This window comes from Nansenia antarctica (genome assembly GCF_963989245.1).
Source record: "Nansenia antarctica genome assembly, chromosome: 3".
NCBI lineage: Eukaryota > Metazoa > Chordata > Actinopteri > Argentiniformes > Microstomatidae > Nansenia > Nansenia antarctica.
Window position 1 is genome coordinate 50,054,585 of NC_137688.1, and position 13,004 is coordinate 50,067,588.

The 13,004-nt window shown below is 47.5% G+C and overlaps 1 protein-coding gene across 1 annotated transcript in view; it reads right to left on the reverse strand.

The window, feature by feature from the left end:
* The window catches only part of hivep1 (HIVEP zinc finger 1), a gene marked incomplete at its 5' end in the record, with an annotated part of 50,899 nt that extends 38,127 nt beyond the window's left edge, over positions 1–12,772 (reverse strand). The window contains one exon of the mRNA XM_080526803.1: positions 12,733–12,772. Coding sequence (XP_080382929.1) covers positions 12,733–12,772 — 40 coding nt within the window. The remainder of the gene's footprint in view (positions 1–12,732) is intronic.
* Positions 12,773–13,004: the final 232 nt, after the last annotated feature.

The following is a 13,004-nucleotide window of genomic DNA, read 5'->3' on the forward strand; positions in this document are numbered from 1 at the left end:
CCTAACACAACCTGGCAGGGTAAACAACAACAAACAACAAACAAACTAAAACAGTCAACGTCAACAACAACAACAACAACAACAACAACAATGACCAGTCCACAGCTTCAGCCGACAGCACACGACGACACAGTCGAGATTTACGTCCGTTTCCTCCGAATCGCGTCTGATTGCTCGTTGCGTGGCTAACTGCTAAGCCTCCTTCAATCGGGAGCTTGAAAGCAATTGACCTCAGAACATCCTTCTAGATCAAGTGTTGGAAGGAACCAAAGCCACACACACACACACACACACACACACACACACAGGGGCACACACACACACACACACACACACACACTGCATCACCAGACTCTAGGTATCTACCAGTTGGCCTACTCTTGCCAACGTCTCTGCATGTCAGTGTATCTCGAAGAGTTCGGCTGTGGAACACTGGTAAACACAGTTGATTAAATGCCGAACCAACGAGGGTGGGATGAACACTAAGGAACAAGGAGAATTCTGGGTAACGTTTAAACTTTAAAGTTAAACGGACAACACACCTCACAGCAGGAATGTTCGTCTGAAACGCCTTTTTTTGCAGACAGAAGGCAACAGCGTGGACTCCCCCCTCGGAGACCTGATAGTGAGTTACCACCCCAGGCCTTGAGTGTGTGACACACAGAGAAGCACACAGCTGTGCTGAGGAGGGTTTTTATATATATTATTTTTTTTTTACACAAGGGCGCGGCGTTGATGGCAGTGCTGACAGGCTTCCCACACAGCACAAAGCCACTGCATGTCACTGGTGATGAATACAGCTTCCTCCGCTCCGGCGTGACCTTTACCCAACCACACCACAGACGCCTCCACCTGACCACCCGCCCGCCCACCTGCATCTGGTGTGTGAAGACCACCTACTGTGACTGGGACTCATCGGTCCATAGGCCTGTCGCCTGCTTGTCAAGGACAAGGTCGCAGTGTGTTTGTGTGTGTTGTGTGTGTGTGTGTGTGTGTGTGTGTGTATGTGCTCCACTGTGTGTGCGTATGTGTGTGTTGTATGTGTGTGTGTGTGTGTGTGTGTGTGTGTGTGCCTTCAGGTGCATGCATGCCTACTCTCTAAGTGCACTCAACATAATGGCGTCTGTATGTAACATGCATTTCATGTGTGACGCACACTAGAGTGTACTGACTGTCTAATGTATGTACTACTACATGCAGGATAAGGACATTGACATTGAATTAAATTAGTGATCTGCTGAACTATTAAGTTGAGGCAGGTAAATTATTCATCGTTCATACTAATGACAACAACACCGGAGGTGCAGAAAAGTGCTGTGTGCTGTCCCTATGGAAAAACACCAAAATGGAAAATCACAAGCAGGACATTTCCCTCCATTTCAATCAATGGTGTCACAAGCTGTACACAATAGCCTATTCGGAGTTGACTGTTATTGTTATGGTTTTGGTGTCTATAGGTTGTGTGTATCTAGGAAGTGGTGTGTGTGTGTGTGTGTGTGTGTGTGTGTGTGTGTGTGTGTGTGTGTGTGTGTGTGTGTGTGTGTGTGTGTGTGTGTGTGCGTGCGTGCAGTACACGGAAGGTCAATGACTCACTGCAAGAGGTTCCTTACTGGAGAAAAAAAAAAAAAAGTGTCAAACGGAAAAAAAGGAGGACCATTTGCAGTGATTCAAACCCCAGCTGAGAGAGTCCCAGAGTCAGAGAGCATGTCATTGTGCCAGCGAGGAGAGAGAGGACGTTATTATTCTCCTCCAAGCATGTCACTCTGGAGTAGAAACGGAAAAGAGACTCGGGGGACGAGGATGGGAGGGACAGGGGGGGCTACCGTAGATCTAAGCTGCCGTCCACATACTCCGTATTGTTATGGTACCCCCGTGACCCCCCCAAATCCCCCTGCCCCCGAGCTGAACTACCCTTCCACCCTCCGTCGACCCACCAAACCTCACCCCCACCCTCTTCTCTGCCAGTCACTCGTGGCATTGTTTTTGCTCCCACTTTCCACTCCTCCTTTTACCACCACCTCCCTCTGTCTGCTCTTTATTCTCTATGCCCCCCCCCCCCCGCCCCCATATCCTTCCCCCCCCTTTCTCTCTTCTTCCCTCTGTGTGAGGAGCATGACTTTGGTTACGGCCCCTTGGTATGCTTTCGGCTGAGGTCCAGGGCTGTAGTCAAGGACTCCTTTGGCTTAGATTAGAATTATACCCACTCCTCTTCCTTCTTTCCTCTCCCCCCCCCCCTGTTTTATCCATCTTTTATTATTCCCTTTCTCAAGCTCCATGTCACCTTGTGTTACCGTCGTGTGTTGTAATAACCCCACTTTCCTAAAGCGCTCTTCTATTTCATGTCCCTTTTTCTAGTTCAAGCGAGTTCGTTTTATCAGTCTTTCCTGAGCTGTTCCTCCCTCTTTCCCTCCCTCCTCTCTCTACCTCCTTCTTTCCTCTCTCTCTATCTCCCCCCCTCCCTCTCTCCCCCCCTCCCTCTCTCCTCGTAGGAGGTTCCAGTAGGAGGACACAAGGAACGGCACCTGCAGACCAAGACTCATGCTGCTCCGTTTCCGTGGCAACCCCTACATTGGGCTTCGCTTGTGCAAACCGTTAGGCTTTGCCAGAGCACGCACACACACACATGCACGGACACACACACACGCACACATGCACGCGCACGCACACAGAGAAAAGCACCCCTACGCAACCACCCTTTTATGGGTTTCTGGCTGGCATGCTTCTCTTTTAATTTAAGCACTTTTTCCAAAACCCTTCGTTTCCAACTCCGGCGAATTAGCTAACGTCACCCCTCAACCCCCGCCTCCGCCCTCACCCCTCCACCCATCATAAACGAAGCCTCCGGGAAAACGCAATGGCCTACATTCAAACAGAGGGGTGTTTTGTTGGGGGGCATTTCTCCGAAAAAAATTACACATTCTCTGAGTGGATCACAGAGAGTCTTAAGGCAACTGTAACTCCCTGGCGGTCGCCTTGAACTCGTAGGAAAACAACGTGGCGTCCAACCTCGCCACCGGACCGTTTCATGACCACGGGGATAGCCTCCCGACCGCTCCGGGTTCCTGTGCTGACGTGGGCGGAGGCTCCCACCGGGGGTTTTTCCCCTCCGCTGTCTCCCGGTAAAACACCAACGCTCGCCTTTCCGAGCATGCCAACGTCAACGTTGCACGGCCCGAGGTTCAGGGAAGTGGTGTTGGACCCCAGACGTGTGCTGCTGAGCACAGCTCACCTGTGGAGTGTGTGTGTGTGTGTGCGTGTTTGTGTGCGTGTGTGTGTGTGTATGTGTGTGTGTGTGTGTGTGTGTGTGTGTGTTAGGTTTATGTGCGTCATTTGGAAATAACAAACTGGGAGGCCCGTTTGTTAGCACTCATCAATTGGCAGGCCTGAAACCTTTACTAACATTTCAGTTTAAAAAGAGTCAAACAAGTGTCAGACATCCGGACCCCCCTGGCACCAGAGGGGTAAGTGTGTAAATGGCAAAGTGGGTGGCTGACTTGAAGTGAGACACACACACACACACACACACACACACACACAGACTGACATACAGACAGACACACAAACAGACACAGACACACACACAGACACACTCACTCACACACACACACACACACACACACACACACACACACACAGACAGACACAGACACAGACACACACACACACACACAGCTGCCTAACAAACCCAACCCTCAGTTTAGGAGGTCTGAGCTGTGACAGGTAAATGCCTTCAGCAGACAGTTATTAAAGGGTAAACCTTAAGCACAGGAAGAACTGAACATTTTGTCTCAGGTTCAGAAATACATTTTTACTGCCTCCACAGTGGGAAGCAGACAACAGACTCACACAGACACACAGACACACACACACACACACACACATACTGAATAGACGCACAATGAACACATCCACACACAAACACACAGGGCCCTTGCTGCACAAATAGGTGGGTGGTGTTAGCACTGGTATTAGTCACCATCGTCTGATAAACAGTCAGCGCTTGACAGACATTCAAACCGAAAGTCTGAATAGAGCGCATGGTTTGACAAGAGGTGGGAGGAATACAAGCAAAAGCAGGCCTCTAACAGAGAGAGAGAAGGAGAGAGAGAGAGAGGAGTAAGAAAAAAGAAGAGAACGAACACAAGCGTTCCAATCCCACAGCCACAAATATGAACTGAAGGCCCGAGGGTCACGTGTTTGAATCCAAACTGCCATACCTACAGTAGGGATGCTCCGATCTGGATTTTTGGGGCCGATACCGATCACCGATTTTTTTCCTCAAGATCAACCGATACCGATACCGATTTTTTTTTAAATACATAACTGTAGGCCTACTGACTGGATAGCCTACATATTTTTTGCTTTTTAGACAAAAGTTTTGATCCATTAGGCACCAAGCAAACGCAGACCCATTTTTATGGCATAGTAAAAGTCTGGCCTATCACCCAGTTAGGGCCTGAAGCCCAAGTCAGTCGATATGGCTGTATAAAAGACATCATAAACGTGGCCTTCATGGTTTACATACTGTTACGTCCTCCTATGTTTTCTGTTCAGTTATCTGTCTTCCCCAGGAAAAAAAAATAAAGAAAAAATAAATAAATATATACGGTTTTTGCGATCGGCCATTTTTGCCGATCACCGATCGAGTCATTTGGAGTGAAATCGGCCGATTTAAATCGGTGGCCGATAAATCGGAGCATCCCTAACCTACAGTATCAAGTGTGAATACTTCACTGAAACGATCATGAAAAATGAAAAATGAAAAAGCCAAATTACCTGAACGGGTTGCTATCGGAGACGGTTGTAAAATGGGACAAGTGACAAATTGGTTTCCTTGAAACCAGATGTTCTCAGGTGCTGCCTCTTCACCGCGGTTAGACGATCTGCCCCGTGGGCCAGGTGAATCGTCAGTGCAACACCTCCCTCCTCCTCCTCCTCAACAGGCCCATAGTCATAAAAAAAAAAATATGCCACTCTGTGAGATTGGCCACCCCCTCTGGTGATTTGAATCCGAACCCCAAAAATGTGAGGGGTGGGCGGTAAAAGGTACTCTAAAACGGTTAAGAGTCACGGCTTGGCTAGTTATTGAATTAAATCACACATTCCGCGGTAAACACGTCTGCACATTTCACACATTTCTGAACTACCGACGTCCAGTGAAAGCTGAAACACTGCGAGTGCTATAACACACAGCTGTTATCCCTCCGGCCGACAGAGAGAGAGAGAGGAGAAGAAAGAAAGGATCGAATCCACATGACAGTGACTGAGCAGCCTGACGTTTTTTTTCTCCTGTGTACTCAATTTCATTCATACCAAAATATGGCCATAAAAATTCATCCTCCCCTCTCTCCGTCCCTCCCTCCCTCCCTCTCTCTCTTTCTCTCAAAGTGAAAGCTTCTGTGAGGTTACCACTAAGTTAAACAGACGTCCCTGAACCCGTCGGAGCCTGTCTGTTGTAGTAACTGTTGCTAAAACCCAGGGTTATTCCTGCCTCTGGGAGAGAAGTTCCCTTTGTGTGAATATCGCTGGTTTCACACACTCTAATTTGAAGGTACAGTACGGAAATACTGGTTTGGCTGCTTAAGCATGACACAACATGTAAAAATCCTCTGGCAGGGGGAGTCAGGTGCTTAACTCTTTCTATGCCCGTCGCGTGAACTCTCCTGCAGACACCCCCGCTGTTCTTGTGACGACGGGATGAATAAATCGAGGCTAACATTTGTTTAAAAAAATGTAAAAAAAACAATTTGAAACATGGAATGGGGTCATTGCTGTGTTATATTCATCGCGGCTATAAAGGATCGGGTGTCGGGGTGGAAAACAGGTTTAGGGTGAGGTCACGACTCACAACTCAGCCATGCGGTCGTCAAAGGGCTTAAAGGAGGGTGCCCTGTGGTCACCCCGGGGCTGCTGGGACGAGCCTGACCCCAGACTGACCCCGTGCCGTGCCGTGCCGGACCGCGCTGGGCTCAGAGGGATTGACTGGAGGTCAGGGCAGGTCAGGCCAGGGGAGGGCCAGCCCAGCAGAGAAACCAGCAGGGGGAGGCCAGGCCAACACAAACCACTCCTTCCCCCCCCCCCCCCGCCCCTGCCCACATGGAGGAGACACCTCCATAGAGATACAAAACTAGATATGCGACCTTTGGCCCTCTTTTCTCTGTGAGTCAGCGCGCTACTGTAATTTTGGTTACGGAAATGAAATACTGCAGAATAATCCAAACAAATGGAAGCCATTACTGTAGCCTTGAAAAGGTATCGATCCACCTCCTGGTTACTGTGTGACTCAGGGTAGATTAGAGCGCTGCAGAGGAGTGGCTTGGGGCTGACTGATTATCTGACCACCTGCAATACGTAACCACCGGGAGGGACGGAGTCAGAGGCGAGGGGCAGATCTAGAGGGTTGATCATTAACAGAACAGTGTTGTCAGTCTGTCAGGAAACAACAAGAGTGAAATATTTAACTCTGTAGCCGCAAGCCTTCATGGCGCACACACTCTCTCTGTCTTAACACTGTGTGTTGGCGGTCATATTATATAGATATAGATATAGACACATTTAAATAGGGTTTCTATGCTTTCGGTTTGGTGTGATACTGTTATTTCCCCCCCCCCCCCGGTTCACATTTTTCCATTTATTTGTGTTACAATAAAATAAAAATAAAAAATCCATCTTGTTAAATGTAGCCTACCCTCTTTTTCACTTAAGTTGTCCACCAGTTTGCACTCAATGTGTTTGCTGCTAAATCAAGAAACCCGTCATTCTGAGCCTGAGCATTCTGAGAAGCCTTTTATAAGACCAGAGGAATGCAGGTTGGTGCTGTAAACACTGGAGTGGCTAACAAGTCTGGGCATTTTCAGGGGCACAATAAAAAGGAATATGGGTCAAGGGTAGGGGGTAGAGGGGGGGGGGGGTGAACCAAGGTGCAAGTCGTCATTCGCCTGGTAAAGACCCAAACACAACACCCCGTAAATCAAAGAGAAAATAACGTGTTAGTTTGAACATAAATCATGCAGTCATGCTTTTTCCATAAGCTAAATGACTCTTTAAAGACCTCTTCAAAAGACAGTTGGTATGAGAATACATATTCTGGTTGAATTGTTGCTGAATACAGCAGCCTTTCAGCTGTTGGTGGATATAGAGCATATGTAGAGCCAAGTTATGATGGCTATATAGTGTGTATCTGTCTAAGTGATGGGGGGGGGGGGGTGAGATGCAGGGGAAACTACCAAACATCCCGCTGGAGCTGCTTGGAGACCAGCTGTTTGAGGAAAGTAAATAAAAGACTGAAAGAGGGGAGGTGGGGGTGGGGGAGGGCTGGGGGGGTGGCTCAGGACTTCCTGCCTTATTACCCACAAACTGCGTCACAGGAGCATTCCTCCTCCTTTCTAATAACCACACACATATAGCCACACACACAGACACAGAGCACCAACACACACACACACACACACACACACACACACACACACACAGAAACACAGAGCACTAAGGCACACACACACATACACACACACAGACACAGAGCACTAAGACACACACACACACACACACACACACACACACACACACACAGAGAAAGACACACAGAGACACACACAGAGACACACACAGAGACACACACAGAGACACACACACAGAGACACACACACACAGACACACACACACAAACTCCACTGGAATGTCACCGTCTTAACTTCATCCGGTCACACCCTAAAAGTGCAGCTGGGTTGGGAGTCAATAAAATAATAATGCTTTGTATTAGTGACAGGAATCCATCTAAGAGAAGACCTGGAGGGAAGGTGGGGTGGTTCCCCTCGGTTACCATGGTGTCAGTAACCAGTACAGAGCAACCCAGGTAAAACAGGAGAGAACTTTGGCCTTTCCTCAATGCTGCACAAAGCTTAAACTACCTAAATGTATGTTGCGTTTCGTACTTACTTAATTTCTTAAAAGCTGCAGTAGTCTGTTAAGCGTGTTTACTTAATTATTATTAATAGATGTAAAGGTTATATCGGAACTGTCCCACCTAAGACCTCTTCATCCCCTCTACTACCCCTTTTTACAGTTTCTCTACTGTAAATAAATTCATAAAATGTATAAATAAAAAAAATCTTAATTCTTCCTTCTTCTAGCATTATGACTACCAATGGCCCCTGGTCATAGCATAGATTACCTTTTCTTATGATGACTGGTGGATAGAGGATTCACTTACTTAAAATACTCAAATGTATTTTTTCGCTTTGGATAAAGGTGTCTGCTAAATGCCAAAAATGTAAATGTAAATGTAGGTTAGTTAGTATCATTAGCTCTATATGATACTGTGCATTCCAACAGGCTACACACACGGTAGTCTTGAGCTCCGGGCATCGTCATGTGACTCCTCTGGCCAGTTTGGGGAAGGGAGGGTTGCCGTGGTTGCCGTGGAGTTCCCAGGAACATTACAAGGTAGAATTCAGCTCGGTAGAATGTGAGCGTGTGATAGCACGCATAGCGTTTCCTGTCTGACTAACGACTCGCGGCCCTGAGGACAGACGAGAAGGGGAGGTGATGAACTGAACTAGGTGAAAAGGCACAACAATACAGGAGTTGTGTACGACACAACCTGGTCCTCCCCAAGTAATTTCCTGTTTGATGTTTTTCTTTTCTTTCTCTGAAACGACATTGAGAAACTTCAACAAAAACAAAAAAACAAAAAGGGAAGGTGCCCATGAGAAGACTAGACTGGAGGAACAGGGGAATGTGTCAGAAAGAATGGGAAGTGGATTTATTTATTTGTTATTAACCTATATGTATCCAGGTTAGTCTCGTTGAGATCAAATGAATGAATGAATGAATGAATGAATGGTCTTTATTGTCATTGCTATAGTACAGGTACCAAACAACGAAATTTAGGAGGGGTGGCTCCCCTGGTGCTAGGAAAGAAAAAAAAAAAGAAAAAAAAAGACAAGAAGGGAAGGAGCTGGTTTACATAAATAAAGGCTATGTACACTATCTATGTATACTATACTGTACAGATAGACGACTAGGGTTGTCATATTGCACATAGTGTTATTGCACATTCATTTAAAGTGTCGCAGTTTGCAGGCTTGAAATGTACATATTTGTGCCTCAGCACTACACCTGATTTTTTTTTCAGTCCAGCAGCTGCCATCAATCCGTCCAGACTGTCCAGGGCCCAGAACCTAGGTCTTTGCTGTGTTCAGGGCCTGGATGGCCCTGGGGTAGAAGCTGTGCTTCAGTCTGTTTGTCCTTGCGGCCATGGTCCTGTACCGCCTTTTCGAGGGCAGCCGGGCAAAGTGTACGTACCCAGGGTGGGTTGGGTCTCTGGAGATCTTGGAGGCCTTCCTGAGACAGCGTGTGTTGTACAGCTCTTCCAGAGAGGGGAGGGGGGCGCCAGTGATCTTCTGGGCTGTTCTCACGACTCTCTGTAGCGCATTTCTCTCCGCGGTTGTGCAGCTGGAGAACCAGTTGCAGATGCCGTAGGTGAGGATGCTCTCCACTCCACCGCGGTAGAAGGCCACCAGTATCTCCTGCTTGTTGTGTTCCTTCCTGAGGACTCTCAGGAAGTAGAGCCGCTGTTGTGCCTTCTTGATGGTGGCTGCTGTGTTGTTCTTCCAGGACAGGTCATCCTGTATGTGCACCCCCAGGAATCGGAGGGCTGAGACTCTCTCCACGCTCTCTCCGTCGATGAGCAGGGGCTGGACCTCAGACTTTTTCCTCCTGAAGTCCACGATGATTTCCTGGGTCTTTGACTTGTTCAGCAGCAGGTTGTTAACCTTGCACAGCTTGCTCAGTTGCTCTACCTCATCCCTGTACGCCGCCTCGTCCCCCCCTCGAGATGCAGCCCACCACGGTGGTGTCGTCTGCAAACTTTACGATGGAGTTGCTGGGGTGGACGGGGGTGAAGTCGTAGGTGTAGAGGTTGTAGAGGATGGGGCTTAGCACGCAGCCCTGGGGGGACCCAGTGCTGAGTCTGAGGGCTGTGGAGGTGTGGGAGCCCACCCGCACCCTCTGGGGGCAGTCGGTCAGGAAGTCCTTGATCCATGCACATATAGAGTGTGATAGTCCCAGGTCTAGTAGTTTGGTCACTAGCCTGTCTGGAAGGATGGTGTTGAAGGCAGAGCTGAAGTCCACAAAGAGCAGTCTCGCGTAGCTGTTTCCCCTCTCCAGGTGGGATAGAGTGGCGTGGAGAGTCGTCGCGATGGCGTCCTCTGTGGACCTGTGGGCTCTGTAGGCGAACTGGTATGGATCCAGGTTGGGCAGGAGGCGTGTGAGTATGTGGGCCCGGACTAGTTTCTCGAAGCACTTCATGATGATTGGTGTGAGTGCCACCGGGCGGTAGTCGTTTAGGCAGCTCACCGTGCTTTTCTTCGGGACTGGGATGATAGTTGAGGTTTTCAGGCAGGGTGGGATGGTGGCCTGGGACAGGGACTGGTTGAAGATGTTGGTGAAAACCCCGGCCAGCTCTTTTTCAAGAGAGACCTGGTACAATATTCAATCCAGTATTCATTCGAGTACACCAAACTTCTACTTGAAATATCCATTACGATCATCCGTGATCAATTTCATCAACTTCTATTTCTCATCAGACTGATGGCTGATGTGATTGATCACAATCATATTTAATAGTATGACAGCTACATTAGACTCCCTGTTCACCCTGTAGAACCACATGAGGAAGCTGGTGCAGCATATCATTTCCTGAGATAAAAAATAGGTTAGTCTTAAGTTACGTACTTTAAGGCTACATTACCTTTCCTGAAAAACACCAAAACCTTACCGACAATAACAGCATTAATAAAACAAGGAAATTGTCCGTCTGGATCTGCTGCGAAAATGGTAACTGGTCTAATGTGGCTGGGGAAATTCTACAGTCAGTCCTCTATTGGGCAAAGAAAGAGCTGTTATAAAACTAAATTATTCATGTTGTTTGGCCAAGTAAGCTCAAAGCAATAAGCATGCAGGGGGGGGGTTATATAATAAACAAACAGTTACATCTGGGTCGTTGCTTACAGACATTGGCAAGTTTTACTTTTTTTTTTTTTTTTACTTGTGCATACAACACACACACACACACATACACACACACACACACACACACACACACACACACACACACACACACACACGCACACACACACACACGACACAGACACACACACACACACACACGACACAGACACACACACACACACACACACACACACACACAAACTAAACTACATCAATCACTTCTCTAAATGCCTTAAGTTCTGAAACACTATGCCTCTGCAATAAACATATGACAGCGAATCGAACAGATCAAAGGCAATTAATGCAGCCTGAGAAGAACATTGGTCTTGATTAATAAGCACGCGTTTGTAAAGATGAACATAAACTGTAATAGCCCTACATTAACAGACGACAGATTTCCATGTTATGGAGGGATGTTCCACACACACGCACCCACACACACACACACACACACACACACACACACACAGTTGTGCAACAAGACGAATGAGCTGAGAGATCACACAGAGGAAGTAGACTGTTATGTCTCGTTCATTACACATTTGGTCAGCCAAAGGGACAGAGTAATGTTTATCTGGGTATCTGATACCCTTCTGTCTGTTTTTCGCCTTCTAACTCGCTTTTGTATATTTGTCTGCGTAACAATCTATTTTTCAGCTCTGTAGGATATGTATTTTAATATCCAGCAGGGATTTACTTAGAAAGTACTTGGAAAAGCCTGTACATGGTAAATCACCTGATAATTGCCTATCAATTACACTTCTGGATACTTGGAGATTCCATGACACAGGCACCAAATGTACCATTTAGTAACAGGTATTTAGCTTTACCGAGCTTTTGACTCCGAGCTTAACCTTGACCGACAAGTGAGCTCCGTCGTGAAGGCATGTTTCTACCAACTACGCATCATAGCCAAGATCAAGTCCTTCCTCACCCCCAGCGACCTGAGGAGGGTCGTCCTCATGCTAATCTCATCTAGGCTTGACTACTGCAACTCACTCTATGCTGGACTTCCTGATAAGACCATCTACCGCTGGCTCCCAGTGAAGAAGAGAGTGAAGTTCAAAATCTGCACCTTTGTTTTTAAAGCTCTCAACAGTCTCGCCCCACCCTACATCAAGGACCTCCTGGACCAGTCTACCTCCTCAAGGCCCAGACCCAGGCTCAGGTCCGACGCCCAACTCAGCCTGAGGGTCCCACATACCAACCTCAAGAGGATGGGTGACCGTGCCTTTGCGGTGATAGCACCGACCCTGTGGAACGCGCTCCCTTCAAGTTTGCCCCCACTCTGGACTCCTTTAGAGCCAAGTTAAAAACCCACCTCTTCCTAAATGATATTCCCTAAGTCTACTCCCTATTTGTTGTGAATTGTATGCCTGAGATTTACGTTTAAGTCATCTGTGTCTGATTGCTTTCTGTGTTCCTTGTCTTTGTCTTTATCTGTTCCTTTACCCGGGCTGCGCCCCGGGCCGATGTAAAAGTTGGATGGGGGGCGCATTATAAATAAAATGAACATTAACGTTAACATTAACATTAACATTTACCACTTGTGATGTACTCACTGAGGCGACTCAGGCGAGTGTCATAAACTATCCCGTGTTTCCACGTAAATGCTCGGTAAATAAACACCAGGTTAATACAGGCTGTAAAATAAACCCATACCGAGGTCTGCATTAAGAATACAGTAACATTTAACACTTTAAAAACATGTCGACTCACCTTTCAGATTTTTCGGATTGTTCTGCTTAGTGCGCGGCATCTTTCCCCTCCGGTTCAAAGATACATCTTCAGAAAAGTGGTAGAAGTTCTGACGCTGGTGGACCTCGAGAAGAGCCGACTAGATCCACACAGCCAGGAACACTCTGAGTTCATCTACGGACCACACAGCCACCCACCCACACACACAAACACACACACACACACCCAGATACACACAAACACACATACACAGGCACCCACCCACACACACACACACACACACACACACACAC